At 37.7% G+C, this 25,170-nt stretch overlaps 1 protein-coding gene across 3 annotated transcripts in view; it reads left to right on the top strand.

The window, feature by feature from the left end:
- DNM3 (dynamin 3) overlaps positions 1–25,170 on the top strand; it is a 169,390-nt gene that overhangs the window by 33,119 nt on the left and 111,101 nt on the right. For 2 of the 3 annotated variants that reach the window (XM_088060307.1, XM_088060306.1), the window contains exons 10-15: positions 63–201; positions 1,309–1,395; positions 3,355–3,425; positions 6,875–6,923; positions 8,564–8,593; positions 15,289–15,402. In XM_088060307.1, coding sequence (XP_087916433.1) covers positions 63–201; positions 1,309–1,395; positions 3,355–3,425; positions 6,875–6,923; positions 8,564–8,593; positions 15,289–15,402 — 490 coding nt within the window. The remainder of the gene's footprint in view (positions 1–62; positions 202–1,308; positions 1,396–3,354; positions 3,426–6,874; positions 6,924–8,563; positions 8,594–15,288; positions 15,403–25,170) is intronic. The other variant, XM_005528661.2, reaches the window with a different exon arrangement.

Here is a 25,170-nt window from a genome sequence, read left to right as displayed (position 1 = left end):
AAAAAAAAACTTCCTTGCCTGATGTTTTTATTACTGTCTTACATATTCTTTTATGTCCACAGAACAGGTTTGTTCACTCCAGATATGGCGTTTGAAGCCATTGTTAAAAAACAGATAGTTAAGCTGAAAGGACCTTGCTTAAAAAGTGTGGATCTGGTGATGCAAGAGTTAATCAACACTGTCAAGAAGTGCACTAAAAAGGTAGCTTGCACATAGATCTGGTAATGTAAGTAAGATGTAATGGTATAGTACATAATAGAAAGCCTGTCTTGCATTTTATGGTGTTACAAGAGATTTGTGATTCAGTCACTTGTTGGACAAGTAATTAATTCATTCAGGTAATTAATTACAACTTCTGCAAACTGCTCAATAATGTAATGATGGAAAAGTTCATTTTTTTTGATTCCTTTGTTTTGATTCTTATAGTGAGAGGTGTTTCTTGAGTCAAGAGATGCCCTCAGTTTCCTCCTTAAAACCATGTTTTCACTTCTTAGCTGACTGGCTGCTTTTGCAGTCTCACCTGTCAATGTGCCTGTCCCTCCATCCCAGTGCAGGGCACCCCGTGACAGTAAGTACAGGAGTGATTCTGGGGTGTGAGCACAGGTATGATGAGGTTGTTGAGAAATCTCCTCTTGCATTTTTTCTGAAAAAACCCAAATTCTTTATACCAATGAGCAAGTAAAAGAGATATTTCTTAAAACTGAGAAGACAAAGAACATAGAGAAGCAGATTCTCTGTTATATTTTCAGCAGAGTTTCTAGGTTTTTTTCACTTTTGTCAAAGCCTGGAAGACATGTCACTTGAATTAACTGTGCAGATGCTCTTCCCAGTGGTATTGGCCAAATTTACCACTGTGTCTTGCTTTTTCCATTATTACTATTATTATTGTTATTGTTATTATTATTGTTATTGTTATCATAATTATGATCAGTATTGTTATGTAAAGATATTGCCACAAGGTGGAGCCTTTAAAAAACAAGAAATTTGGAAATCATTTAAAGCACCACTCTGGAACTGGGCCCAGTAGAAGAGAGAGAAACCTCACCCCAGATAGGCTGTGTTTCATATGTCCAAAGTGGCTTTTCCTTAGTGTTCCCTGGAGGAAAAGAACAGCAACAATCCAAGGGTTTAGGTCTCTCCAGTCTCTGAACAACAGCAAGTAAGGCTTGCTTTGCAGTTTGCTTGACTTCTAGTCCCAAGCATTTAGAATATTTGCTTTCTTCCAAAGAGGAAAGCTGAATGCTGCCCTGTTTGTATTCCACTGAAGCCCCTTTGCAATTGTCAATTTCTGTTAATTCTGTGTTTCAGTTGGCAACATATCCAAGGTTGTGTGAGGAAACAGAAAGAATTGTTGCTGGCTACATTCGTGAAAGAGAAGAGAAGACCAAGGATCAGGTGAGAATAAATAGGAGATGTGACAGTTTGGGGAGTGTGTGATGGAGAAGAGTTCTGCACTCAAAGTGCAGTAGGACAGTGAAAGATTTTATTTATTTATTTATTTTTAAATAGGCTGCACATTTTAGAGAGGAAGCAAAATTGCTTCTTTACCACTGAGCTTTGACAGAGACTAGAGTTGTTACAGAAAGGTTAAGTAGTGTTGTCTTGTTCCCGTGCCAGTTTGCCAGTTTCTTAGCTGGGCCACTAGAGCTGTTTGTGGGAAATCAATATGGATTAAACAAATGCACACAGGAACAGCTTATTTCTACTTCATTTCCAGGTATTTTTAATATACCCACCCCATGCACCCACCCCTCACCTTAATTACAATGAGGCTCACAAGCAATTGTACTGGGACCCTTGAGGGAGTGACAGGCTTTCCTTCAAGTTCAAAAAAAGTTAAAAAACAAATAAAAATTCAGAGAAATTTGGTTAAAGCATTCATCACTCAGCCAAACATTCCAAATCCAGGAAACTGCAAATCTGAGATTACATGTGAGTAAATCCAGTGGAAGTGAAATCAGGGTTTGTTGTCTGGAGAGTTGAGTGTGTGACAATAGAAATATTTGGGGAAGAAGAGCTCAGCAGAGCTCCTAAGCTGTTCTGTACTCCTGGCTCCCTAGTCCTGTCCCTGTGCAAGTTAGGGAGCTGTGCAGCACATCCTGCTGCTTTGATCTGTGCTGCAGATGTAGTCATAAAAATTTAACAAAAAAAATTATTAGCTGGGCTTGTAATTGCAGGGAGTTCTAGTCAGAACATTGTTATCTCAAAATTTTGAAAAAAATACAAGTTGTTTAAAATAATTGAGTTTTATTTTCCTGTTCTTCATTCTCTGTACACACCTTACTATTTCTTAGAACAAAGAACAAAATACAGGCTTTTTGTAAATGCCAAAAATGGACCAAATAGGTTATTGTCACATTCACATCATTATTTATGATGTTAGCAGTAATCCTAAAAAAACAGGAGTGAGAATATTTTCAGAGGTAAGAAATGGAGCAAAAACATAGTGGGGATTTGAGTCAAAGTGAGGCATCTAGTATTTTCTGGAAATTGTGAAGAATTTGGGAGTGATGCCATATTTGAGGAACTGTGCAGAAATAAGGTTAAAGAGATTAAATGCCACCATTTGGTAACAATAGGTTCCTTCCTTGCTCCCTCTGATAAATTAAAGTCTGAAAAGACAGGGATGAAGTGCAGTCTCATGCATATTCCAGAGCCTGTTGGAGCGTGGGAAGGAATTTTTGCTGATATTTTATCAAGTTCTTTGCTGAGTTAGATTGTCAAGATTGAATCGAATTCTTTGTGGGCTACTGAAGGACTGACAAGTGATAAGTACACAAACCATTGTGTTATTTTGTTGGTAGCCCATCTCTCAATCCAGATGTTGCACACTAGAATGGCTGGCTGGTACCTGGGCTGGACATTTTCTGGGCCATGACTGGATTACTTACACTTTTTTGTGTGATACATAAAGAAAGTGAAGGTACCTGGATTTTAGGTTTCAAGGTTTAGGTAGATTGCTGGCTTGGCTGGAATGCTCCAGATAGGCAGAAATTTGCTTAACTTGCAAAATGCAGAGCTGGAATCTGTGTTATATTGTTATTAACATTCTCTCTGCCCATGTATGATTGATCTTAATGGAATGGACAAGAGCCAAGAGAGTGAAAAATGAGGTCTGTTAGGAAAAAAAGTAGGAAGAGGGAATAGGACTTCTGTAGTCTTAACTTATTAAACAAGCACAGAAACAGAAGCGGTGGAATTTAAAAAATATTGCTTTTGGCTTGAACAATTATGAAAACAATATTCAGTAATGCAGAGGACTCAAGAGTTCTGGGGTTTTTTCTACCTTCTTTTTCTTCAATCTCTCTCTTCCACCTTACCCATCCTGTTTTGCTCTCCTGCCTCCCATAATAGATGCTGCTGCTCATTGATATCCAGGTTTCTTATATCAACACCAACCATGAAGACTTCATTGGCTTTGCAAAGTAAGTATATGGAAAATTTGTTATAAAGACACTTCCAGGCTTTTTTGTTTATTTGCTTAGGGTTTTTTTATTAAGTTCAGAACATAAGTCCTGAAGTGTGACAGTGAAGATCCAGGCTGTAGAGTCCCAAACATGCAGGACCATGCTCTTTCTCAATAGCCACAATGTTGAACTCTGTCCCAGTTGCAGGGGAGTCTTCACCCAGTTCACAAGCCTGGTTTCACTGGAGCTGGAGCTTATGTCTTGGTCTGGAATCACACGTATTTCAGGACCACAGAAATGGATATTGGTGGTCTTTCCACATTGTTATTAATGCATACTTTGGGAGCTGTGATGCTGTGTGAAACAGTTTTACTCAGAATAATGGATGTCACTGAATTATAAGTGTGCCTGCTGTTTGGCTGCAGAGAATAATAGTAGCAGAATGCCCTGCAGGGCCTGGTTTGACGTTCTCCTCGCTTAATTGAAAAGGCTGTGAGAATATTTTCCAGAATGTTCTCCCTCAGTTTCCAGCAATTTGTGCCTCAGGGACTTCATACCAACATTTTGACACTAGTAAAAGCACTGAAGATGTCTTCACTCTTTGAAGAATAAATGTTCCTTCAGACATATTCATGCCATATTTGCCATAACAGCAATTGGAATCACAACAGGTTTCGGCCCTGTGAAATGCTGGCAACAAATTTTGGCACAACAGGATGTATACATCTGGCCAATTCTAGTTAGCACTGTGAAGGAAGGTCCACATCATTGGCAGTGTGCCTTGAAGGTTTAAAACATGGAGTTCAGTAAGCTGAGAGGGGAGAAGGCAAAGCCAGGCACTGTTTATGTGTTTGGTTTGAGCAACTTTCTCTAGAATTGTTTTCGGGTCCTAGATGTTGTTATCAGCTCTCTTGACAAATGACAGGATGTTGTAGGAATGGTGGCTGGCCTTCTAGAGGTCAAGATAACAACCTGCCTGCTATTTACTACTCTTCATCCTTTTCTGACAGGAAAAAGGCTGCTAAAAACACTCCATGTATATTCATGGTGTGTGTTGTGACCTTGGGAAGTTGTATAGTCCCACCTCCCGCTTAGAGGAGGGGCCATGCTGAGTTCAGACCAGGCTGCTCAGGTTTTTGTCCAATCAGATCTGGAGAATTCCCAAAATTGGAGATCCTCCAGCCTTTCTGTGCTAGCCTGTTCAATGCTTGCCTCACCTCACTGTGAAAAGACTTTTCCTTGTGTCAAGTTGGAACTTTCCATATTTTATAGTATTGGATTCTGGAATTCCAGGTGTATCTGTAGCTATTTCATTATGTTTCTCCCCTGGAAAAATTCCCCTCAGGGGTGCTGCTCCTGCACCCTCCATGGTCCTTGCTGCTGTGTCTTTACAATTGGAATTCAATTTCTTGGGAAAGCTACTTCCTCTTTTGCCAGCTGAGATCAGGAAATCCCTAAGTGCTGTGTATGGGGCATAAGCAGATAGTAAGGGAACTCTTGGCATAAGTTCACTGGTAAGTTTAAGCAAGGTTGGAACAGATGGGAGGAAAAGTAGCCTTGTTGACTTCTGCTCAACTAAAAGAGAAAATTTGGATAGCAAAGAATAAGTTAAAATACATTTACTTATGAGACGAACAGGAGAAAATACTAATTTGAAGCTCTAAGTGTATTATTGTTACAGCAGTTATGTTAGAACTGGAAAATGAAGTAAGTTGGGTAGCATAGGGGCTTCTAAACATCCTGGACTACAGATCCACCAGATTCCCTGGTGTTTCCTTTCCTTTGCTGAGCCTTCTAGCCCCCTGTCTCATGTGGCTGCAGTAACAGTGTAAGTCCTGTGAACCTTGGTCATAAGAATGAGAGCACGAGACATTACAAACGACCCTGCAGCACTACAGGACCTGAGGCAGGTACAGTGCAATGGGAATTGTCTTGAAAGAGCTTTAACCATGCCAGTGTTTACAACAAATTTGCATATTTATAAAGTTGTAAAATTTTAGAATATTAATGTTTGTCTCATTTGGCAGAACAAATGACAAAATTCTGGGCTTGGGTTTGTTTCCAGTTGGTATAAGTTAAGAACAGCTACATGCTTCAATCTACATAAAGAGTAATTTGTACTTGGAACATTAAGTAGAGGACCAATTGCTGGGCTATTTCTAAAAGACATGGGTTTCTTAGTATGGTGTTAATGGTATAATTAGCTTTTCTAAGGTGATGAAATTAAGAAAACAAGCTAGAGATTAGTGCTGTGTTTTCTGTGTGCATTTCATTTAGTCATAATTTATGTATCAAAGCTTATAGAACTTAGATGATGCACCAGGGACATGCAGTCTTGTTTGGTTAAAAGGATTGGGATGATTGAGCTAAACACACTGAGTAGGCAGATGGAATAAATATCCTTGTGGATCTTCTTCCAGACAGCATGTGGACTGCTGGTTTGATAGTGTGGTCCAAAGGGCAGGATCAGAATTTGGACAAGAGTTGAGTTGGGTGCTTCTCAATCCTTTGGAGCAGCACCAAACAGCAGGACTGGCCACAGGCTCTGACCCAAGCACACCTCTCTGCCTTTCTCTGTCAGAGCAGCCTTTGGAGCTGCTGGAATAATGATATTTTTTTCTTCAGTGAATCAATGCCTGGTGAAATAGTATAATCTAATCCAAACAAAACTTCCTGTCACCAGTGAAGTACTGGTGGCTGAGTAGCCAAAGCCTACTCTCAGAATGCTTTTCTTCTTCTTTCCAGCAATATTTTAATTTTGTGGCCTAAAACAAACTGCCACATAATGCAAATGCTTTTAGAATTAATGGCAACTTGTTTGGTTTTGAGACAGGAGTGTGTTTTGTTTCAGGAACTGGGATTATCAGAGTTCAAGAATTGAGCAAAATATTTTAAATATGGTTTAATTTCAAATGTGCTCTATTCTTATAAGATTTCAGCTTTGAACCAGCTTTATGATGGCTTCATCCATTGGTTATATTTACACCCTCAAAGTGCATATAAATATTAGAATAATACCCAAAACAAACTGTCAAGACAAAGCTATTAAGGAGCCTCCAGCAGGGGAGGATTTTGCTGTACTGCTCTAAATAACAGAAATGGCTTGCTTTTTGTCTCTTCTGAATATTTATAGAGGCTAATGTTTCCAAAGTTACCCACATGAGCTATAATTTCCCTGTGCTTTTAGTAACCTTTACCAATGCAAGAAGGATGTTACTGCAAAGGAGATGACTGGTAGGAACTGTCTGCTGTGCTTGTCCCTTCTGTCCTTAGCAGGCAAATATAATCAGGCAGAAAAGCAGTTGAAATATGCACCTATATGCAATGGTTTTCCTGTGTTTCTTTTGCTATGTTAATCTAGCTTTCTCTTCTGGAATCAAAAATAACTATTACTGCTAAAATTATTCCTCAGGAACTGGCTTAGTTCAAGTTTCTTCAGCATAACTCTTTTCCTCTGCTTCCCTTAGTGCCCAACAAAGAAGCAGTCAGGTTAACAAAAGTGCAGTGGGAAATCAGGTAGGCACCTAACAGAGAATGGATAATGGCATGTGCAAGTTAATCCAAGCTGTTTGGTTTTCATGGCTGCATTTTCTGTTTTAAGCATATCATTTAGCTTTGTTTGCTTCAAATATACATAAATGTGTCCTCATTGCCTTGTTTTGCTGAACTTTTCAAAACCACCTGACTTCCATTGTTACCGTCATTTACTGTTTAGCATTTCTGCTGCTGCTTGCACTGCTGCTGAGTGTCTTCCTTCCCCTGCTGTTCAGTGCCTTGAATCTCTCATGTTACACATTGGTATTTTGTCATTAACTGCAAACTTGTGAATTTCAGGATCCCGAATGATGGTGAGTACTTGCCTGTGTGTGCTTTGTGCATTTTGCTACTCCTGATGTGTTCACAGCTGAACAGCAGTGAAGGGCAAGTCAGCAAGCAAATGTGGATTTGTCTTTTCCTCTTCTGAAACCTTTCAGCTGACATCACACAGTTGTTGACTATGTACCATAGGTCTTTCTCAAAATAAGCAAAGAATGATGATGCTCTCAGATTAATTAGCATCTTCACTGAGATTCATTAATGAAATTGATTCTTTTTTTAACTTAAGAATGTGGGATTGATTCTTCAAGGTGCTTGGTGCTCCTGAGCCTGCCTGCCTTCTCTGCTTTTTGTGTGGGTCAGGGGTTCTGAGTACTTGGTAGGATCAGTCCTCTTCTTAATATCAGATGAAAATTAGAAAAGTGCTATGATTTGGAGAGTTTCTGCTCACTTTGAGGTTTTTGCAAAGTCTTAAGCAGAAAAAAAAATTTGTTATGGAATTAGTACATATTGAGAATGAAATAAGAAATAGTAGCAAAAATAAGACGATGAAATTTTGTTTAATTACCAATATTGAAAATCTTCCTGATGTTTTTACCTGCAATTTGGTCAAACAATGCTCAGGAACTTTCACCTCCTGATCAAGGTTTTCAAATGTGACCATTGAGTTTAAATCCAAGTGATAAACCTGAAATTTCAGAAAGTCTCCTATTCTGCTGCTGTTGTAGACAAGCTTGTTGTTCTAGCTCCATCTTTTTGGAGCTAGAAATTCAATCTCTTCCTCTCACCAAGAAATTGCTAGTTATTTGCAATATATTTCTTAAAATAATCCAGCAGCTTCTTAGATGTGATGGTTCCCCACAGCCTGACCAGAATGAGTGGCATTTTTGATGTAATATATGGTTTGGATTAAAATGAAAAAAAAAACCAAACCTGGAAGGTCTAAACACTGCAATGGCTTCAAAGAGCAGCCTCTCCCCTCTGAGGAGAGATTTCCTCCTTATCTAGCTGTGCCGGAACATGTGTCAAACACAACGACTGTCATCACTTTGGAGTGTCCCATAAAAGGAAAAGCAACCAATTATCTGGCTCTTCAAAAATACACAAATAAAATGAATGATTTCTTAATTGAGTGAATGTTTTCTCTCTAAAGAAGTGAAGAAAAAGCTTGGAGTTTTAAATTCAATGTTGAAACTTGGTTACTTGTGGTATAAAGGACTTTGCTGAACCTTTTATTGTAGAGATAATAAACAGATGTTTGTAAGTTGATTGTTTGGAGTTGAAAAGAATGAGAAAATGTTTCTGAAATAAAACTTCATTTTTGCAATTTGCTATTTCAGGGAACCAATCTACCGCCTTCAAGGCAAATTGTACGAGCTAAGTTCTGTAAGCTTTATTGTTGCTTTTTCATTTAGCTTCTCAGAGGGCAAAGTTTGTCTCTAACTCATTGGTTTGTCGAATACTTGCTGCTAAACAATTTAATGTTAAGCTGTCTTGTCTGTAACACTTCCTCAACAAAGTGTAATTGCAGTTCATCACCTAACTGCTACTGACCTGCTGTTACCAGTCTGAACTAGTATAACTTAAAATGTTGTAGAAGACTTTGCATAGAATTAATTTTGCATAGAATTAATATTTTTATAATTTACCAAGTTTCTCCAACTGAAACGACTAATTTGTGTTGATTTTATTATATAACTGGAAAGCAGTTTTTATCTGATGTAAGTGCCTCTATTCATAGTAAACCTCTCTTTGAAAGGTGGGCAAATAATTTTCTGGTAACCAAAAGGAAACATTAGCTCTGGTGTAAATGAAGGTGCTGTTGATGGACACAGGTACTGTTCTTGGTGGTTTGTTTATGTCAAGGAATTACTTTGGATAGAAAAAGTGAGTTTTATGAATGAAAATATTTAAAGCCTTTTTAGCATTCTTTTCATAGCACCAGGAGGATCAATTTATCACGGACAGACTCTTTTCTAACCCTTCCACCTCATGAGTGAATAAATATGTGAATGTCTTTAATATTACTAATTAGAATTAATTGTCTAAACTGCAGTTAATTTTATAACAAGTTACAGTGTTCAGTGATGGTAAGGTGTAAGAAATAAATTTCTGTATTGTGTGTATTCTTTGGCAATATCTGTGATAAAAAACATACATTTTTTCAGTTTGTTGCCACATCATCAAATTCTATTAGTTATCATTTTAAACAAAACTTTTGTTCAGTTATGGAAAAAGGACTAGCAGCACTGATTTTAGCAGCAATTGAATTGAACCCCTTGGGGGGAGATCAAGATCACTGAATTTTCCCAAAATACTGGGATGCTCATTTGCAATACCTTGCTTTTCTTTTTCAGTAGCTTGCTTTGGACTGGAATGATGCACATAACTATTAACTATTTCTGTGTATCTTGGAAATAAGATAAGCACAGCAACACCTTATTTTTGGACAATAATGCAAATTCCTCTTAGCATGTTTTTCTCCTTTTTCCTCTACTACTAATTTATCTTCTCATGCTTAATCTTTGGCCTTTTTTGTTTGTCTTTTCTTTGCTACCGCCTGAGGTTTTGACCTGACTCCACAAAGTTTCTTTTTAAGCCACAGGTTAGTCTGTCTTCTCATTTGCTTGAAGTAATCTGTGCAATGCTTGGTTTTACACAGCACACCAGCAAGGTCTGGCTCCTGAAAGCTGACCCGCTCTTAATTATGCATGTTGTGTGCTGAGATTTGTTTTGGTGACTAAAATTCAATGTTTTAAGCTCCCCTTCACGATAAAGCTTTAAAGATGAAAGTGTCATTGCTCCATGTGCCCAATTGATGTGTGTGAGAATGCAAGACACTCAAATTATAGAGGATTATATCTAATTTATAGGAAATTCTGTGCTTTGCTTCTGTGGCAAAATCTGCCACAGAATATCTGTACTGCTACTGCTACAATTACTAGTAGCCCTGTAACTGGAGAAGGGGCTTAATGTGGGCTGTGAGTTTCAAGGCACTGTCCAGGTGATGTGGAGGTTTGGGTCTGAGGGCTTTGTTTGACCTGCCTCTCTTCAGTGTTACACCAACAATCTGATTAATTTTCTGATTAATTTCTTCTGGACACAAGTAGCATTCAGACCCCACCAGCTGGCCTGAACTATAGTTCTAATAAGTAACTTTTCCCCTAGTAACCCTTTTTTCCTTTTCTTTTTTTTTTTTTCTTTTAATCCTAATTTGTAGCATACTTTGCTGTTTCTTTTCTTCAGATACACTTAAATCTTGTTATCTTGCATGACCCAGGGAAAAAATGTTTATACAATTTTTTTAAGCAATGAGAAGGAAGTGGAGACTTGTGCCATGGTCAGTGAGGTGGTCGTGAAAAATCATGACAAAGCTGTTCCGTTAAAAAATGTCAGTATTTCTATGAAAGAGGTGGTGGCCATGAGCTAAAACATTCAAAAATGTTTCAAAATTTAGCAGCATGAGACCTGCTGGTTTTGAATTTTCACTTTATCAAGTCTGGGGGAGTACTGATGTTCTAGATGGCCTTTAACTATTTATTTTTTAGGTTAATGTCCCTCCATGTTTGACTTACCTCAGTCTTTGTTTAAGTGTATTTGGAAATGGATTTCAATTCACCCCTGAGAGCTTTGCTCCATTGAAGACTAAATCTTTCTTTAAAGCAGACATATTTTTAGGACTTTAGGCACTGTCACTAGTTTTAAGTTGTGCAATATATTGTGCAGTGATTTGTAGGGAAGCAATGTCCCAAGATCTTGGTTATGTTCAGTATCAGAACAGATCTGATCTGTTTTTGCTGTGACATTTGGCAAGTTACAGTGAAATACTGTAGTAGGTTTCCCCTCTAATTAAAGCCTCTGTAGTGTGAGGATCTTCATGACTGAATCCAGAGAACCAACAGCTTTAAGGATTTTTTTTTTCACTACTTTTTGTGATTTTTATTTTCTCAATGTGCTTACTGATCGGTAGCACATGTTGTAATGACAGTGACTGGAAGGTAGAGTGGTCCTGGGATTTGTGTTCTGTGTTCAGAATTATTCCACTGGAGTTACACAACACAACTTTAATGGTGTTACATTAACAAGTGCTGCTGCTTGTGGTGTTGTGGGAGTGTCCAGTCCTATGATTCTCACACTTGTGTTTCTATCTGCCCAGTTTCATGTATCGCACTTATCATGAAATCATCCTTCAAATGCTTCTTTAGAGAATCAGAGAGTGTCCCATTTCCTTAAATATATTTCTTTTACAAATGCCTTATTTGATTTAATACAATTAAAGTCATGCAGCAACACATAAATTGTGCATATTGTGTCAAATCCTGCTTTCCTGTTTATCCATGAAGTGGTGGAGAGTAAGGACAGCAAATATGATTTGGGTTTTGTGCAGCTGAACTATGAGAAAATTATTTCCTTCTGACTTGTTCATGTGCATTCAGAGGCTCTTAAGTTTCATTTTTCAGTCACCCAGATTAGGTATCAGGATCCTGAAGGAAGGAACTGTGTCATCTCTTGTTCATCCTGTGCATGGAGTCCAGCTACCGGTCAGAATATTGTCTCCAGTAGCTTCTGGCTGTGCCCATATTTTTCACCTTCCTGAGGTTCATAACTCATTTCACTAACATCCGCTCTGCACAGAATGACATTTAGAAATATGATAGAAAGTAGTGAAATGTATCTCTTAGATACAAGCCAGTGAGAAAATGAACTAGTGAGAACAATAATGAAACACAGTGCTTTCATTTTCCAAGCAGAGGTACTATAAAACATAGCTAACACAACAGTTAAAAAGAACTCCAAAATAATAACTCTCTATCAGAGGTTTTTTTAACTTCAGAAATGTCTTTGAAAATATTTCCTTCTTATTGCCTGTGGAGAAGCAGTTCTAAAGTACGGCTGGAGGGTTCATTTTCTGTTTGGTTTTTTTTTTTTGAGAATTTGGCCAGAGTCTAAGATGTCATTCAGATTCTCTGGAAAGTGGAACTATGTTCCTTAATCTCACTTTTTCTTGCATTACACCTTGGTCCAACATCTCCCTCTACTTTACATCTAACACTGATGCTGAGTCTTCTGTAAGGTATGCTTTTTTATAGTTAACAGAATGTGCCTGGGACAGGAAAATTCAATGAAAAGGACATGGAGCTTAGCACACTAAGCTCATCTTCTCCCTCTTGGTGTCCCCTGGAACACCTTCCTAGTATTTTAGATTGTTATGACCTGTTGTAGAGTCCAGGATATTTTACAGAACACAGTACTCTGTTTTCCCAGAGGGGTATAGATAAACAGGTCTAGAAATTTGACATGAAAAACACACCCAGAATATCGCTGTAGGTTGGTGTCCTGCTCTTCCTGCAGGGTTGTGTGGGAATGACAGCTGGATCTAATCCTTGGCACACAGGATTTTTGAGGAAACAACTGGCAAATTCCTTCCTTTACGAGACAGTGACCAGGGATTGTCCTAGGAAGTCAGCTTGTTTCTGTCCAAACCCCGTGATGGTTGCACATTTATGGGGAGATGTGTTGGGCTGGAGCATGACACAATTCCTGCCTGAGTAGTACTAAAACCTTCAGTGCTTCTTAAATGGTTTGTATAATTTAGTTTTTTAAATGTCGGCTTGGTCTGCTTTGAGACCTCTACCACAAACGCCTTCTTGTCAAATTGGGAAAATTGGACCCTTACAAAGCTGTCACAGAGCCTGTGGTGAGGGAGAGGATGGAACAAGCAGAGAGTTCTCCTTCCCTTCCCTTTGAAGTGCTCATCACCTGTAAGGTTCTTGAACCTGCTGCTTAGGTGTTCCTGCCTGGTTTGCTACTAGAAACCACCTCTTTATTTTCAGTTTTCAAATCTTTTCTCTTCCCTGAGATATTTCTCCAAAACATTTTTCTCCAAACCAGGTGCTGGCCAGGCTGCCTGGGCTTCCTGTGTGTGGATATGAGCTTTATATGGGGCAACATTGCATTTTCAGTTGCAGACAATGTGGTTCAACAGCATCCTCTCTCCCAGCCTCTTATTACAGCTGCTTTATAGCATGGGAACATGTGCACATGTGCTGTGAAGGAATTAGTCTGTTGCACAAAAACAGCTCTCATTGCTGCAGAACTAAGTTCAAGTGAATGGAGGACCTTAATTATGTTGCTTTTCCCCAAATTTTTTCCCCTTTGCTTTTTTTTGTAGTTCAGTGCAGAAAGAAAAAATAGAATTAGTTTGTTTCCACAACTTGTCCTGTGGCAGCTGCCTGCAGGCCAATACACTGGCTGTATATACATGTTACTTGTTTCCTGTTAAAATCTTACTTCAATAAACATCATAAAATAAAATGAGGATTTGATGGGCAATCAAGTTCTTATCAGTGTTTCCCTTAACTTGCACTTAGGCAAGCATTCCATGTGTGTTTGTACTCACTAATGCCCCTCTCCACTTAGGTTCCCCCTCCTCCTCCCAATAAACACAAATATTAAAAGGCCTGACCCACTTTTGTAGAAATCTTTGTGGAACAGCCTATCCCATCTCATCTGCTTGTTCATTCCCTTGAGTCTTTACAGGAATCCTGTCCAGTTCTCTCATCCCTCAAATAAATTCTTTCTTAGAGATTTTCATACAGGCTGAAAACTTAGTCTGGTTTTTGGATCTTCTTTTCTTACCCTGCTGTGCTGGTTGGTAGTAAATGGGAAAACACGTTTATCTTCCTTGAAATGAAATTGATACCCTTGGATTATCTGCATTCCCAATACAATTTCCTGCTTTTCAGGTACAACTTTTTTGGTTTAGTTATCAATTCATTCCTTTACCCTGTGCAAAACCAAAGCTGGTATTTTTTAGGAGCTTACATGATCATCCAGGCTGAATAAGAGTGAATTCTGATTCTGAAACTTTCATAGATGACAAAGAATACATGGTGAGCCATATTCCTCTTTTGTGACTTGTTGGTACTGGAGTTACTGGTCTTGTCAAGCCCTGTGAGAGGATGTTGGTCTCATATATTTATTTGAATACAAAAGGAAACTCAAGTTTGATCACACAAGTCAGTGCCTGTGGGGTTTGTTGAGAGGTTCTGAAGAGCTTCTCTGAGCAGTTTTTTCTGTCTCAATATCTCACTGGCAAGTGAAGGGTGTTGCTGTGGCGAGAAGGAGAAGAGCTGAGGTTCCTTTCATCTGTGATTGGGAAAGTTCTGTTGTCCAGAGCATGATAGAAAGGAATGTTTGCTTTCTCATTTATATTGGAAAACAGTCACTGTTCCAATAAAATGGAAAGTTTCCGTCTCATCTGTAAATGAGTTTTCATGGTTATCCTCTTCTGCTGTGGAGTCTGTTTCTCTTAGGTTTCTGTTGTCCCCCTTTCTCTGTGCATGATGTAGACTTCTGGTCTTAGTATTTATAGGTATGTTCCCATCTGTTCTTTCGTCTTTGGCTTGTATCTCTTCTACAAAATTTTGCTTTACCTGTTTTCCCCCTGTTTTTTATTGCTACCTAAGGTTTTTTTTTCCCCCCTTTTTCTCTTCTATCCTATGAAAAGAAAATGGCTCTCACATGCCTCTCCTTAGAGCTTGCCTTAATTTTAACTGAACTTTAGGAGAACTCTCTCCTTTGTCACTCCATACATCCACTTCTGAAAATTCCCAATGTGTGTCACAAGCCACTCATTTTACCAGAATTTAGGTGCTTTTCCTGGTACCCACCTTTAGAAATGACCTCAAAAATTAGACCAGAACAGTGTAGTCAGAGATCCACATTGTATGTGGACTTTCACACTGTGTTCATATGCAGCAAATAAATATCTTCAAGCTTACATGATCCTTAACACACTCACACTTGCTGTAAGCACAACATTCTGATAGTTAGGCTTCTCTCTTTCTCCAACCTTCAGACTGTATATTCACTTTGTTTCTTCTTTTTTTTTTGTTTTCAATGCTAGAAACCTGCAAAAACTCTTTGAATTTCCCAGAGACTGAAAAAATGCACCTGTTGTTGTTTCATTTAGCAAGTCTTTATTTAAATGAATGAATTCAACAGCAGAACTCTGTCAAGTGAGTAATGAGCTAAACTTGTACCTGACTGCACTCCTGCATAGGTCATCCGGAAAGGCTGGCTCACCATCAACAACATTGGCATCATGAAAGGAGGATCCAAGGAATACTGGTTCGTTCTGACTGCAGAGAGCTTGTCCTGGTATAAAGATGATGAGGTAAGGAATGAAGAACTGTTTTTTTTCTGTTGGGGAAAACCCCAGTATTAATACAGTATTCTGATATCAAAATATTTAATGAGTTTGTGTAAACTTGAAGTAAAAGATTGTTTTAAGGTTTTAGATGTGTTCTTTAAATTTCTGGTTTGATTCATGGAGAATGCTGATTGTCTAAGACTTGTATGGAAATGCTGATAACAAATATAGGGGGTGTGGTGTGTGGGGGGTATTTTTGTTTTACTTTTTTCTTCTCTTCCTGTGATTTCCACACATTGCTTTAAAAAAGAAAAAAAAAAAGGAAAAAAATCCCAAGCTATTTTGAAATATTCTGCTTATTGTCCTATCCTTGCTTGGGTTGCTCTTGTACACCTACTGCAAGTTGATCATAAATTATCTGAGTAAAGTTACTTCTGAAAGTAACTACAGCAATTGATTTAATAAAAACAACTGTTCTCTGGTCATGTGTTCTGAGAAGATGAAAAGCCCATCTGTAGGGCTTTGTACCTGGTTGGTGTGGATTTTTACAAAATGCACCTTCATGGGTGATCAGTAAATCTGAGGTGAGTAATACAGAAATAAAGAAAAGGACAGCCACGTTGCTCACTTTGAATATATTGTTAGGCAGCTTGTCTGTTCTGTTTAATGACTTTTTCAACAATGGGTGTAATGATACATTTTATCCAATACTCCAGCAATATTTTGAAGGTTGAAACAGGATTCTGTGTGCTATCAGATTTATGGTAAAACCTTTGTGAGTTTCTAGGTTTGTGTAGAAAAATAGGGCTACATTAAAAAAAAAAAACAACTATTATTTCTTATTTGGGTATTTCCCCCCTCCTTTTTTTTTTTTTTTTAAATTGAAATGTTTTTAGTAAGAAATTAGTGATTGTTGAGGCGAACCGATGGATGGAAGAAGCACAGGTAAAGAGAAAGCTTTAAATGAGCTCTAAAACATCACTCAATCTTTTCATCTTACTGTAAGTAATAATCAAAACACTGGTTGATCCCAACAAAACAGGTTGATGGGGACTGTGCAGATTCATATTCTGTTTAATCTAACATGGTGTTTTACTGCAGTGGATTTTCTGGAAGCCCTGGGGAGAGGGCCTGCAGTGCATAAGGCAGAGCTCTCCCAAGTCCTGCAAAACCAGGATGTGGAAATCTTTCCATAAAGCTGCTGAGGGTGGGAACTGTGCTGCTCACAAATGGGTTTTTTTCCCCCAGTCTGTAGCCATTTTGGGATAGACTTTAAGGCAGAGGGACAAATTAGGTTAATCTTGAAGATTTTGCCACTTGCCTTTTTATTTAAGTCTTAAAGGGATTCAGATTTGGTGGAACAGAAAAATCAGTGTCAGGCAGAGGGGAAGGGACAGGTGTCAAGAGGGGAAGTTTTACTCTCGGATTGCTGAAATAGAATTTGAAAAAAGTGCAAAAGTGACTTTACAGATTTGAAAATTTGAAGCAGTTGTTTTTTGTGATCTATCTTGAAGTCACTAGAACTGGCTTTTTTAGGTAAGATCCAGGCAACTGTTACTAAAACAAGCAATGTGGCAAAATTAACACACCTGCTGTATTTTGTCTCAAGCAGTTGGAGTTGCATGCAAGATAAGCTGTGGCAATTTTTTTAGGTAGTTGTATTGTTGCTTTTTTTAATCTGATTTTTGTTTAGTGTGAAATACAAAAATTCTTGAAAATCCTAATGGTATGTTTTGTGCTGTGCAACTTTAAAATTAAATAGTTTTGATAATCTACTGGGGGGAGTCACCTGGGAAGCTCATGAAAATACTCAGAAAGAAATGGCCACTGTGTGATTTCCATATGCATATTTTTAAGATAATGTCTCTTAATTGCCAAACAGTTATGTTTTGAGAGTCATGAAAATGTCAGTAGTTAATTCAGGCCATGGGAGATCGCTCAGGAATTTCTTAGAATGGTAGGATGATAATAGCATAGGATAATAGCAGAGTACTATTCCATACTCTGCTGGTGGAAGAAGCTGCTCCTTAAGTACAGATTAGCTGCATAATTTGATTATTGTGTCCTGAAAAAGAGTTTATAAAGTTATGATTTTTTGCTTTTTTTTAAATTTTAAATTTTTTTCTTTTTTTTTCTGGACCTTCTCAGTAAGACTGAAAAACCAGTAAGGCTCCTCAGCTGATGGCTGGAGTGGCTGTGTGGGGGTGTTTTCCCCCAGTGAGATGTGAGAAGTGATCCCTGTGTTTGTGTGTCTGGCTGTGCCCTGCGAGGGGAGTTGAGAGCCCCCAGCTCCTGCTCGGGCTGGCCAGGAGCCTTTCCATGGCAGCTGGAGAAGGTGCAGGGTCAGCTCTCACCTTGCCCTGCTGAGGAGTTTGTGCCCCCTGTGCCTGTAGCCAAGGCTGCAGCAGCTTTGTGCCACAGAGCTCTGCCAATGTGCTTTGCAAAGCTCCGGTGCCTGCTGGGGCCTCCAGGGCTGTGTACCCCCTCTAGTGTAAGCTGAGCCTGTTTTCTAGTCTGGAATTTGCTCTGAGATCAAAATCACTGGTGGTGGCTCGCTAGTGCCTTTAGAAGGATGCAAATTCCTTTGTGAGGTGCAGCTTTGTAAGTGATAAATCCACAGTGTAATGCATTCAGAAACAAGTTGCTTTGACAAAAGATTTCAGATTTTGCTGTATGATATCAGTATTAGAAAAGAAACAATAGGTTTCTTCACATGGTTTTGTTGCTGTCAAGAATGGACCAGGATTTTATTCCTGATGAGAGGGATTCAGTGCCTAAAAATCCTTCTTAGACTTGTAGCTGGAAATTTCAGGTTGATGTTTGCTTAGAGCAGTTACAGTATCCATTCTGTGAGAACTAACGTGGATTAGTTTCTGATCCTGCATGCAGTTGCTTCTGTTTGTAACTTTGCTGTGTGACCAATACCATGACTTTGTGCTTTTCTACTTAAAAACCAAGCAAGGAAAGTGCTGTGTGCTGGCTTTGAGGCTGCTGTAGACAAGTGCAGTATTAGCACACTCAGTGACCTCACAAATACAGATTTATTTTGTAAATATTTCCACGTAATCCTAGCTGAAGCATTATAAGGCACACCTACACACACTAATTATTAAATCTGAGCATTTTAGCTCTCAGTTGTTACTGTTTTGTTAAGTAGCATTAACTAAAGTTCATTTGAGAGTCAGCCTGCAAATCTGAGCTTTGTGAATTAGCCACTTCTGCATTAGGATGAAATAGACTTTGGGAATGTGGAATGTCATTCTAACTTGTGAATAAAAAACCTCTTTACTGTGAAGATACGGATGCCATTCGTAAAGTGATGTAGCATTGTTGCAGTGCATGGCCATAGAATGTGGTTTTATTATTTTCTCTAAAGCATCCAGAGATTTCATTGAGAAAGGATGCCAAGCTGGATTCCAGGATTAGAATTTCTAAAATGTGAAATTTACGTTGGTGGGGAAAAATCTCCTTTAGTCTTACTTCCAAAGAAAATATTTCCATTCTATTCCAATAGTAAGCGATATTATTGTCAACATCCAGTGATAGATGCAGTTTGTATTATAATTTTGTATAATTGTGTATTACAATTTTACAGTTCCCTGTTGTAAAATTATGTGAGATTTGAGAGCGAAATGATAAAAATAAGTGAGGAGGTGAGAGAGTGGAAAGGGGAGAAGTTACTCCAAGGTCTGACATGGTGTATGTTTACAGAATGAACTCGCCACACAATAAGCTGCTCTTGGCTTCTGTGGCAAGCAGGAATGTCAGGGAGTTTTATACAGCAAGAATCGAGTGATGCCTGGGAAGCAAACGGGAGAGCAGAACATACGGAGGTACCGCAGGGCTGGGATAAATCACTTAATAAATTCCTAATAAATAAATTACTGGTAGCGAGTTGATGAGAACAACTAGGAAAAGAGCACTATAGGAAGCACAGTAAGAATTTCAGCAGTGGGTTTTATTGTACTTCACAGGCAGTGCTGCTTTGACTCTGGGCTTGGTGACTGACCGGCCGTCTGAGGTCCAGAGCGACTCTTGGCTGGAGCTGGTGCTGCGGATGCTCTGGGCTGTCAGAGCGGGGTCCCACTGGCGGCTGTCCCTCAGGCTGGGTTGTCATGCGACTGCCTGTCTGTGCCTGCTGTACAGGTGAGAGGATGTTCTGCACAGCAAGTGTAGACAGGCAGACACATGACAACTCCGTCCAGCCAGTCCCTTGGAGCCATCGCCGCTGCTGTGCAACACTTTGTGCCAGTCCACTTTGGGGGGCGTTTGTTGGGGGGAACACACATAGCAGAATCAAACTTTAAAACATTGGCAGCTGCAGAACAAGAACAGAACTTGATTTTATTCAGAAAAGAAGCTTGGTACATGAGTTATCATCGTGCTGACACATATCAGGGATGCGATTTCAACAGACTGCTCACGCTGGACATTTGGAAAAGCAAAAAGAACCGAAGCCGTGGTTTATTTTAGATGCAATTGGTACAGGGTTTTGCCTGCATATTGTACTTGCACATAGTAATTTAACCAGATGTTTTTACTCTTCATGGAAGCACAGAAATACTGAAGTTCAAGATAAAGGATATGTTTATACAGTGCATATTTTCTAGGAGTAGATAAGTACAATAATCTGGGATGTTAAAAATAAAAATCCTTCTGTATAAATGGAGGCCGCCACTTGCACATTAACCCCATTATAGGGAATGTGCTGGAAAGAAAACTGGTTGCACTTTGGATCGATTTTGCTAATATGTGATAGCTGTAGACGTATTATATTCCTTTTAATATTTTGGTTTGTGTGTTATTTAAGTTTTGCTTTGTCTCAAAATCTCTACTTTCTGACAAAATAAATTAACCTCATAAAACTTCAGTTAAGTTTTTTTCAGTTAAATATGGACTGTACTAGAGATGAAAAACATCATTTCACATCACAAGATAATCTGCTTTGCTGAATTTTCTCTATACAGAATATACACATTGACTATAATCCAGTTTTGCAGTGACATTTGCAACATCACTGGGGATATTGTTTCAGAAGGTATAAAACCCATCGGAACTTTAAAAGGGGGAAAAGAATAATTGTATTAATTTTCTCTACAGATGAAATTTTTCTGGTTTGTAATGGTGTTCTTGAATCTCTGTTGCTCGCTAGTGCCACCATAGGTAACCAACAAACTTGTGCTTTCAAACCCTTCTCAAACATATCCCATTCAGAATAGCAGGCAAACAATTTTAAGTTCAGCCTGAAAACTGATTATAAATTACCAGAGATTAAAGGTGGGGATAGTGCTGAAGTTTTATATTAAATTAATAATAAATCAATATGTGATAATTCAGGTGTTCTGTCTCTAATAATTTTGCCATAAAGAATAATATGCATTTTAGTTAATATACAAATTGACTATACGAGTTAACTTTATCTATTATATTAGTAAAATTTTCCTTGAACCTAACAAGGTGGAATACAATGTCTTAAATAAATGAATCAACCACAAAACATGGCTAACTAATTCAGACTTGGAAAATGAATTCCGATACATTAAATAGTTTGTCTTTATAAAATGCTTACTTAAATTTTTGTAGCTCTAAGTAAAATTTTAAGAGTATGACTTAAGTTGACAATTCTTCCTACCCGCTTGACCATTTTGAAGAAAAACAGAAGTGGAAAATTAGAAGTATTTTTAAAATGGAGATAATAAACTCTGATTGTTTCACTGATTTAATCAGATTTAACTGCTGCATAACTGCTAAAGAAATGAAAAATTTTTAGCCTGGAAGAAATTTAGGTCTCACTTTCTGTGTTATGGATCCTTCTTGAAATAACAAAGAATTGTACAGTCAAAATCGTTGGCAGCCTGTAGTACAGAATATTGGAATAGCAGAAGTCTGCATTTTCTAGAATAGGTTTTCTGTTAACAACTGTCAGGGAGGCTGTGCTGGGAAGAAAATCATAAGTGGAAACTTTGTGCCGTCTTTCTAATAACTGTACACAATTAGAATTCATCAAAGAATCAGCAAAAAGCTTTACATCTCGACAGAGGCAAGTTTGTTTTCCCTTCAGTTAATTCACTGGGTGCTACTAGACACAACTAGATGAATATCTCCACTTGATTTTTATTTAAAAACTGAAATTCCTTGGGATTGTAGTTAACTCGCTTAAAGGGCTTAAGATTTTTATGTGCTGTGTCTGGTTGACACACTGAGTCAGTAAAGGGCTTGAGAATATTTTAGAATATTCAAAACAACAACAAAAAAAATCTCCTGATTGCCAATATTGTATTTACAGAAACTTATTTTAAAGAACTGAATTTAAATATTGGTACCTTGGAAACTGAACAGAGATATGAATTCCCTCCAGTAGTGATCAGGACTCTTTATTTAAAGGAAGGCTGTTATTTTTAGGTACTGCTTTGCAGTGCTGTGTAAAATGCAGTTCAGAACTACAGTAGAATAATTCAGGAAAGTTTCATTCTTAACTGTGGCATTTCCTGTCTTTTTGTAGGTTTAAACCTAACCCTTAATAGTATTTCAATTAAGATTTTTTTTTTTTTTTTCTAAATAAAGTACAGTTCAGGAAGCAAAGCCTTTTACAAGTAAAAGTAAAATTATGTTCTTGATTAAAATCTATTATTTAAAAAACCCAACACATTAAAGTTTAGGGCTTTTAATTTTCCATTCTGCTTAACAGATTTTGATTGAAAGATTATAATGAGCATTTTATGTAGATGCAGATATTTTGCTATTTTGATTAGAATATTTTCCATCTAGAAATGATACTTGGGTGGTCTGGATGCACAGTGATAGTACAGGAAGGGGGGCAAGGAGCGTGGGGAGCATGGCAGTGGCTTTATGCTCTGAAAATACAGATGCACTAAATAGCACTGGCAATGGTAATACAGGAGACATCATGCAGCTTAATGACAAGGCAGAAAGATGGCAAATGACATGTTTTTTTTAAAAAAGTAACTTTTTTTTCACATTTGCATGCTTATTTGATCTATATTTATTTCTGTAAAGTTAACTGATTTACCCTCACACTTCTCTCCCTTTTCCTTTTATTTTTAACATTAAAGGAATAGTTAGAATAGGTTTGAAATATTTTCTTCCTCTTCCCTATTTAATTTTTTTTGAGTGCAGTTTAAAAAGATACACTCCCTAAAGACAAAAGAAAGTCTATGATATTGAAACACTCAGCTATTTAATTTAATGTTCCTACTGGCTTTAATGTGCTTTTTATGGTAATATGTATCAGTTCATACAACAGGCTTAAGCATTGGTGTCGTCCTGGCTTTAGAGAACTTTCACCATGATTAATATCCATTGGGTCCTGCTAATTTTTTTTTATTCATTACAAAAAGTAATATTTGGTGGTATTTTGGTTTTGTTTTTTTTTTCCTTCTTGAAATATTTATATGCAGCCTATTTGTGTTTGTTGATATGCATGTTTAAAGCATCTTGTTTTATAACTATTGAAAATCTCTTCCCTGTGACTATGATCAATTAAAAATTGTTACAACTAAACCAACAGCGTTTTAAGAACCACAGAATCATTTAATTCACTTTGAAAATGTTTTGATTACTGAGCTGAGGTCGATATACTTCCTTATTCATTGTTAACAATACAGCCTTTCTTTCCATATCTGCTGCTTTGCACTCTGCGTTTCCCCCCCCGCCTCCTTTCCAAGCCCCACGCCAAGGGGGCCTCCTCAATCTCAGCCTTACAGTCTAAAAATGTAACTTTGAAGAGTCATGGGTGTATGGGAGGGGAATCACTTCCTAAATCCAGAAAGGCCATTTAAAATAAAGATTAATGCAAATACTAGACTAGAGATAAGAGAAACACTCATTCCATGTGTTTCCATCGTCCTTGCTTATTTAGCAAAAGTTAACACAGGCTATCTGCAAAACTGTTTTCATGGAGAGCCTATTATTCCCTGGATAACAGTATTTCCTTCCTTAATTTCTAGATCAGAATTAAAAAAAAAAAAAAAAGTAGCTTTGCAAGTAAGCATTAGAGAAAAAAAAAATGCAAACAATTATATTCCCCTTGAAAGCAAAACTGAGCGAGTTTCTTAACAAGATTTGGAAACATTTTTCTACCGCTAAAGCAAAATCTAAGTCATAAAACTTTTCAGATTTGCTATGCCTAAGACAGCAATCAGAGATTGAGAAATATTAATGCCAGTTTGACTCTAGTTCCATTCCTTTAATTTAATGAACACATTTAACACATTTAAAGTGGAGTGTGTTGTAACTCCACTTTAAAGCAGAACGAAATTAAAAATTCCACCTACTTGTACTATAATGGATTAAACCCCACTAAGTTAATCCTAAAAATAATCTTTGCAAAAAAAAAAAAAAGAAGAGAGGCTGAATAATTTATAAGTGTATATATACATTAAAAAAGAGTTTTTTGGTCAAAAGAAAAGTTTTGCTGGGAGGCAGAGGGAAATGACAGTGCTAGTCCTTGCTTTGTAAGCTTTAAGGCAGCCAGTCCAGGCACCATCACACCAACAATACACCACCAGTTCTCCCCAATAGCTCCTTTATTGATTATCGAAGGAGCAATGGAAAAGATCAGCATAATATACAGATTTTTTTTTTAAAAAGAAAAAATATAGCATGAAGGCTGTCTAAAATATAACACAATCTGCAAAATCGGCTGCTTATAATACTAATGGCTGCATATTTATTCTAATTCTTTTTACAGCTATTCCAAGCCTTCCTGGTAATAATGAGCACCATATAGGTGGGATTTTTTTCCAGTTGCAGTAGTTTGTTACTACTGTTAACTTTAGGGGAGCTGACTCTGGAGTTCAGCTGGTATCAAATTGCAGCCCAGACTTTTTGTATTATTTTGTCCGTGGGGATTTCATTCAGCCTGAGGGTTTTTTTCCCCTACCAGGACAGCTGGAAATTCACCAAAGCAAACTTCTGCATTGGTTTACAAATTCCATTTTTATCAGTGGGACTCAGGACAAAGCAACTTATCATTTTGAATGGAAGAAGAATTATCAGCGATTCAAAGTACTCATGAGAGCGGCAGCAATCAATCGGTTCTGATCACTCCCATGCAATGTCCAGCCAGGTATCGGGTTGGAAAGCTCTTTCTTCCCTTTTATTTATTGATTGATTTTTTTTTTTTTTCCTTATCACATCCTGAACTTTAAAAGGTAATTTTTCCTGACAATCAAAGGTTTTGTATTCTATATGGCAGCAGCCTAGCATGGAGTAGTCAGTTTTTCTCTGGTTTCCCTCTCGGTTTTCATTAGCACGTCTAGCATAAGTTACTTGCAAAGAAGTTTCAACTACATATTAAAAACTAAGTACAGTTTTTCCAGAGGTGATATAATATATTTTACAATAATTTAAAATATTATTCATGCATTCTTTTCTAGTATTTTATTACTTTAAGCAAAAATAATTTTTAAAAATTGATCTTCACGTCATAGATCACAACAGGAGCTATTCAGAATACATACTTCTAGCAAACCTAAGAAAAAAAAATATACTTCTTAAATATTTATACTGACAGCTACAAGTAAAAAAAAATAATTAAATTTACCTTTTTAGTTTGTGGGGGGAAAAAAGCTTTATTTTAAATTAATTAAAAAAAAAAAAAAAGAATAAAAAAGCAATGACCGAGTTTAGCTTTACTGTTGTACACTTCTCTAGGCAGTGTACCTCTAGGCAATATACCTCTCTCATTTCTTGCATGGCTTTTAGTGCACCATCAGAGCTCCATCTTTCTTGCAGTGATGACTGGAGGAAGGGGGGAGGGGAGTCACCTAG

This window comes from Pseudopodoces humilis, chromosome 10, assembly GCF_049639895.1.
Source record: "Pseudopodoces humilis isolate 2021_Gansu_Grassland_sample_001 chromosome 10, ASM4963989v1, whole genome shotgun sequence".
Lineage (NCBI taxonomy): Eukaryota > Metazoa > Chordata > Aves > Passeriformes > Paridae > Pseudopodoces > Pseudopodoces humilis.
Note: the sequence above shows the minus strand (reverse complement) of the source record. Positions and strands in the feature narration are given on the sequence as shown.